Genomic DNA, 7,295 nt, shown 5'->3' on the forward strand with positions numbered 1-7,295 from the left:
GAGGACAATCAGAGGTCAAGAGGCACCAGTGCAAATTCAAACTTTCCTAACACATTTGCTTGCAACTTTCACCCCTTTAGGAAATACATGACGCTATGGAGACATTTCGAAAATAACCAAATTACTCATTTAAGTGACAGACTTAAATACAAACATAAAAAGAAACATAAAAAAAATAAAATAAAAAATAAATAAAAATGACACTTTAAAGTACTTTACAAAAAGTGGTATACAAAAACAAACATTTTTTTATTTTATTTATGTGAACCATATCGTTTATTTTATATATTGTCTATTTAATTTTATTTTATTTTATATATTATGTCTATTTAATTTAATTTGATTTAACGTGTATTGATATTTATGGGATCCATGTGGTTTGTTTTTATAAATTTTGCCTTTAATTTAAAATTCAAGGTTTGTTTAACTTTTATTAATAGAAATTTACAAAAAGAAAAATTTAAATTGGGGGTTTTAAACTGTATTTAGAGAACTTGGGGGGGGGGGGGGGGCTGTTATAAAACCTCTTATAAAAAAATATATATATTTATTTGATCTCCTGAGGTTGGAGATTTTCTGAAGGATAAGAACTTTGTTTTGTTGACCATTTATTGAACTAGTGAAAACACTTTTTTTGGCCCCATTTTGCACCCTATTTATTGAAAGCGCCTCCAACAATAACATTTGAGCAATGTTGTTGACGCAAGCTCAATATTATTTATCCTACGCAGTAACAAGAGGCGACAGAACAGTTGCGGTAAAAAGAACAAAAAAGCACATTTTTCTACAACTTCATCTTTGAATCACTAGTAGGTCCCCCTGGGGCTGTGAAGTTCCTTTTTATATCTAAATCAGATAAGGAAAAGCCAGTTTTTTCAAAGAGAGGTTCAACACTGCTTCTGGATCCTCTCCCAGATATTTTTTCCTTCTATGATGGCTTAATTACTCAAATAATTCAATTAGCTGCATAACAACAGAATATATGTTCCTCAGAGGGAACACAAAAGAAGTGAGAAGAAAAAAAGAGCAGCACTTGGAAAACCAACATTGGAGATTTACAATACCCAGAACCAATAACACACCACAGTGCAGAATATCAAATATTATGTGTAATGGCTTGTGTTAATTTAGAATACAAACACAATACACGCAAAGAACAATTGCTAAACAGCACATTTAAAGGATTAGTTCACTTCTGAATGAAAATTTCCTGTTAATTTACTCACCCCCACCATGTCATCCAAGATATTCATGTCTTTCTTTCTTCAGTCAAAAAGAAATTAAGGTTTTTTTAGGAAAACATTCCAAGATTTTTCTCCATATAGTGGACTTCAGTGGGGCTCACTGGGTTTAAGGTCCAAATTGCAGTTTACTCGACTTACAAGAATAAGGGTCTTATCTAGCAAAACGATTGGCCATTTTCTAAAAAAAAATTAAAACTATATACTTTTTAACCACAAATGCTCGTCTTGCACTGCTCTGCACACATTGCATGACATAGGTGGAAGTACCGATCCAGTGTATACAAAGCGAATGGGCAAAGACTAAGGTAAAGGCCCCTTAGCCCTTACAAAAAAAAAAAAAAAAAAGTAAAACAATGATATCGGATGATTTGAAAATGGAAGAGAAACGTTTTTCACCCTACTGTGGTACTTCTGCCTATGCCTACATCAGGCATGACCTTTCAACATAATGCGTGGCGCATTAAAAAAGTATATACATTTTTATTTTTTATTCCTTTTTATTTTATTCCTTTTATTCCTTTAGTTTTATTTTTATTCTTATTCCTCTTCTGGGATCGAGTAGAGCCCTTTGAAGCTGCACTGAAACTGCAATTTGGACCTTAAACCCATTGGTAACTGTCTGAGGAAATTTTAATTCAGAACTGAACTAATCCTTTAAATAATGCAGAGATAAACCTATGAGAGCAACTAAAAACTGTCACTTTGACTTGAATTTTAGGTAAAAAATGAACACATTTGAAAACTGAAGTTCTCTGGCATCATAAAATGCAATGAGTGTTTGAAAAGCAAAATACCAAGCTTATTATACAGTAACCTCTTTAAAATAACCTGACAGAACTTGGATCCTCATACAAGGAAAATATATGAGACAATAAAGCAATGCAAAATGCAGTTTGTGATTTGGATCCCCTCTGCGATAGTGAGAAGAAAGCGAGATCAAAGAAAGCTAAGCTTTGTAATTCCACATTTTTCTAACAATCAACATTTCAAGAGCTACAACCATTTTGCAATTTGCTTGACGAAACAGACAAGGCTAAATAAGCTCTAAACAGAGGAACTGAAAACCCTCAAGTTTTGTGAGTTTATTTATGACACATACTTCAACATGCCACAAGCTATGGGTGAGCTATGATGAATCTAGAGGGATTGTGTGTAACAACAAAGCAGACAGACTGAATTCACTCTAATATGGATTGCAAGATACTGTGGATATAAATCTAACAGATCACCCTTCTCCCCATGAAAGTATTGCAGTGCTAACCTTTATATTATTACACTGGATTATCAGCAATAAACTGAGAATGAAATAAGCCAGGGCCATGGGCTGTATGATTAGAATGAGAAGGAGAAAGAGAGAAGTGATTCTGTTATCACATCCTCAGCTTCCCCTGCATTCTCAGAGGAAAACTGCTGGCTACATGCGTTCTGCAGTGTGTTAGAAGTGCGTCAACTCTAAGCAAACTCAAGCTTTCCACTTTAAGTACAAAACTTGTTTTACAATACCATCCAGGTCTGGAGAGCCTAGACCGATGATGTGCCACTGTAGTATATATATGTTAAAAATAGCCCTACCTCTAAATTCACAAAAACAAACAAGTAGGCTAGTCTCGATTACAGCCAGCAGTTCCCCAAATCTGAGTATCATCCAACTGCGCAATGGCCCGTAATGATATTTTGTGATGGGATGCATCTATGCTGATTTAATAAGTTTGCTGCAAAATATCTCAGTGTGTTTGAATTTGATTAGAGACATTTCCAGGTCATGTAATTAATTCATTTAAGCAAACTAAAAAACAACTTTTTCCAGCTATGGTAGTTTGGGGAAGAAATTATACTGTCTAAAATGTTTCTGAAGCCTGTTAAACATCCAAGCATGATTGTTATCATCATTGTTACAGGCTGAAAGAATGAACAAACTTCTGTAGTGATAAGCAAACATGTTCTTTCGTTCGTGAACAAATCAAGTTTTTTTTTTTTATAAATCTTGTCTGTGAACGAATTGTTGTCATTTGCTTCCATGCAAACATATCTTTAGTTCATCAAAGCCTTTTCCCTGGCTTCAAATATTGACTAAACCACAAGCCAATTGCTTTAAAGTAAGCACTGTGAAGAATCATTTCATTAGTTGGACAAATTGAAAGAACACGCCTCCTTCACTGACCAAGTCGTTGGTTTGAAGCGGCACCGAATTAATCTTGTTCACAATAAAGAGAAAGATTATGTGTAGAAATGACTTTTTTGACTCTCTAATATAGCGTGAAATAGCATGACTAGCTTTTTGCAACATAGGTGATAAATCTGTTATTTATGTTCTTGTTTGACGCATAAACACTAAGGTCCATAGTCTCATAGTAGATAGCAAGCACAGACATTTTAATAAAGTATCATAAGATTTGTTTCGGCCTTGAAAGACTCGATGTTTTCAACGAATCAGTGAGTAAATGATTCAAAGACTCGCCCATAATCATACGCACAAAACGACTCCCACTTGTCGCCACCCACTGGCGTAATAAAGTAGCGTTACTTGCTAAGGTTACTTACTAAATGAATCTGTAACGAGTAGAAAAACTCGAATCACTGGGATGAATAAAAATAATACATCAAAAGATATTTATACAACAAACTTAAGAGCTTGTTTACAACAAGATACAACACTGACATATTTAGGATACATCTGGGAGTATCCGCAGATCTTCCAAACACATTAATTCTTTCTTTTGATAAAATATATACTAGAAACCTCACCTTCATCTAACAGTCGCTCGAGATGGTTGAAAATGCCACAGAAGTTGGGCAGGCTGCTCATCAGTTTCTTGTCGTTCATGAGCTGCATCAGATAATCAGGAGTCGGCTTAGGCTTCTCCTTCGTTTCCATTTCCCCAACCATGTTTAAAATATTGGCCAAAAAAAAACTAAAACAAAAAAAAATGCGTCAAGCTTTGGGAAAACACGACAGCCCCCAGCAAAAACGCAAACGGAGGGGTTTGATATGTTTTCCGTTTTATTCCAAACTTCTGACTCGATGTTGCTACTTTTCAAACACAGAGTTGCAACTTTGTATCACCCTCAATCATCAGTTTAAAAAAAACTGATGACGCAATAAACGAAACGAATCTGCGCGAAAGTTCTTATTTGCTTGTAGAATGTTTGCAGTCAAATAACTCCAAAAACTCCCGCATGCCCGCTGAGATTTGTGCGTCTCTCCTCTTCTACAGAGTATGTTTTATCGCCACCAAACCTTTCTTTATCCAGGCTGTTGGAAATAGCTTCTCCACAGGACTTTTTCACCGACCGTCGATGTGTTTCAGAGCACTTGAATAACGGTTTTAAAGCAGGGGCAGTGTTCACTTGTAGGCTCTATCTCTCGCGCTGTGGAAACTCCTTTAGTCGCGCCTGATGTTTCTGTGCTCAGTGCCGTTCTCTCCCAAAGCTGCTGTCACATGATCATGATCAACCCTACACTGCTCAACATTGCCATCGTGCGAAGTCGCCAATGGGAGGAGAAACCTGCACAGTCTGCCTTTCTCCCTCTCTCACGCAGATGAAGACAAACTTGTACACATACGTGATGAGGAGCTCCCATTCACAACGTTTTTCTTAAATCAAAGTCATTGTGAATTCTACAGACTCAGGCTGTATGGACAGCCAGCCAGTGGCTATAGCCTAACTATTGTTGTTAAACTTTTTTAATTAAACATTCCCATTAAAAATAGCCTACAGTTTGGAACAATATAATGCAATATTGAGAATATGCAAATATGTAATTGGACATTCAATTCACAATACTTATAGCTAACAAGGAACATTCTCAGAAATGTGGCTAATATTCTCTCAAAGTTATGAACAAACGTTCTTCTAGTAACGCTTGGACATTCATTCAAATTTATCTGATCTTTAATAATGTTCTCAAAACATTAGAATACAAACACACACACACACAAAAAAAAATCTACATTGTTCATGGAACATTTTCTGAAACGTTTTATCGCAATTAAACCACACACGATTCGGCAAAGGCTGCGATTATTTTATGCACAGTTTTTCAGAGCTGTACGGCTCTGTGATCCACAGTAAATGCTTCTCCATTTGAAAGCCAGAGGGCGCTCTTGCGAGAAACTCGCAAATATGCCCTGCCGCAGAAGAAGATAACACGAGTCATATTGCTGTAGCTGAATAAACAGAAGATTTAAATGCTTTGATTGATTAAACATGAGTAATAAACACACAACTGCCTTATTCTGTGTAAGAAGCCAAATCATCTCACAGAAGGATGCTCAGCTGTTGTTCTGACGTGAGTTTGGAGATAAAACGTTATCTTTTGTTGGACAAGATGTTAATAAATGTCTAGAAAGATATTTGACGCGTGTTGCTTTTTCAAATGTACATTATAAGCAATGAATTCTCACAGAAGGATTAGCATACTTCACTGACAAGCTGCGCATAAAAAAATAAAACTTTGCGATTTCATAATCGCACTAAGAATCGTGTTTAAGCGATAATCGCGTTTAAGGTCAATGTTATTTTTTGTATCGTCCAATAAATCGTGCAGCCCTAATATTCATCTAACTTTTTTTAAAGATGCAGTGTGTAAATTTTAGCAGCATCTAGTGGTGAGGTTGCAAACTGCAACTAATGGTGCACACCCCTCCCTTTCGGAGATGCTACGGTGGCCGCCTGGCCGACATGTCGTCTTCTGAGAGAGCAGAGAGTAGCCTGTGTGAAGCAGTGAGGTTTCTTTTCCTAACAAATAACAGTCTCTGCTTCTAATAAACAACACTACTACTACTACTACTACTACTACTTTGTGCGTATTAAACGTAGTGATGATGCAAGCTGCCTCTAAAAACATAGTGACTAAATGCGCTCTGTAGGGTGTTTGTCCATTTAGGGCTGCTTTAGAAACATGCCGGTGCATAATGGCAACTTGACATGGTGGGGGGACCTGTGGTGTATGAGATAGAAATGGCTCATTCTAAAGTAATAAAGACATAACGGTTCATTATGTAAGGTCTTTATGTACCACTAAAAACATAGTTATGTATATTATATTGCATTTCTGTCAATAGATCCTCACAAATTTTACACATTGCACCTTTAAATGTTACTACTTACTAGTTTCAGAACATTCAGAGAACTAATAATGTTTGCAAAATGATATATGATGATGTTTTGAATGTTCAGAAAACGTTTAGAATTTTTTTTTTATAACTGAGAACAATAGCAAATCTTCTTAGAACATTTTTGTTAGCTGGGTAGTTACTAAGATATAGGCATCTTCCTTGTGTGACAACTAACCCCGGTGCACTTTCTAACCCTAAACCTTACTATTTTTACATTTTCAGACATTCTACCCTCATAAAACAAATGCACACACTCAATAACCCCAAAGCAATGACATGAGGAAAAAACTGGGTATTTTTCTGCATTCCAGTGCATTACAAAACATTTAAGTATGGACTGTCTCATAGATAAGATTATCTTGGAGGAAGCATGGTGGATATCATGGTCTTTAAAATCCAGTTTGACTAGGCCTGCATCTGTACTTTCCTGTTACTTCACTGAACTTGTTTTATAAGCATGCATTTTAAATGTTCAAACGCAACATTTTAAGAAGGTTTTATTTCTGAGTGTGTGAAACATCCCAGCCAAGTCTTGAGAAACAGGAGAGAGGGGAATGAAAGGGCTTGGGGGAACAGGAAAAGTTTTCATCAATTTGTGCGGCCCTCCTCCTTCCTCTGTGAAGTGGGCAGCATTCTTATGCAGATGGACACAGACTTTAGCTATTGCTCTCACAACAGAAAAAGGCCAGAGTGAGAGGCCCTCCTACAGGGAACAGTTTGATGAGGGAATGCTGACCTGGGATCAGATTTGTGCCATGTAACATTTTAAGCAACTATGGTAAATGCAAAAAGAAACAGATCCAAAGACAGGAGAAAAAGACTTCCCTGCATTCACTTATGGTTCTTACCTTAGTGTCAAGAATATATACAGTAAATATCATTTTATATAATAAAATATTTGGGGCTAAAACACTGTCAAGTCACAGTGTAT

At 36.3% G+C, this 7,295-nt stretch overlaps 1 protein-coding gene across 8 annotated transcripts in view; it reads right to left on the minus strand.

Annotated features, from left to right (window-relative positions):
- Positions 1-4,715, minus strand: part of qki2 (QKI, KH domain containing, RNA binding 2) — a 42,328-nt gene extending 37,613 nt beyond the window's left edge. For all 8 annotated transcript variants that reach the window (XR_010892604.1, XR_010892603.1, XR_010892602.1 and 5 more), the window contains exon 1: positions 3,990-4,715. Coding sequence is in view for 5 of the 8 variants with exons in the window: in XM_067368740.1 (XP_067224841.1) it covers positions 3,990-4,131 (142 nt within the window). In the remaining 3 variants the exon portion in view is untranslated. The remainder of the gene's footprint in view (positions 1-3,989) is intronic.
- Positions 4,716-7,295: the final 2,580 nt, after the last annotated feature.

This window comes from Chanodichthys erythropterus, chromosome 19 (genome assembly GCF_024489055.1).
Source record: "Chanodichthys erythropterus isolate Z2021 chromosome 19, ASM2448905v1, whole genome shotgun sequence".
Classification (NCBI taxonomy): domain Eukaryota; kingdom Metazoa; phylum Chordata; class Actinopteri; order Cypriniformes; family Xenocyprididae; genus Chanodichthys; species Chanodichthys erythropterus.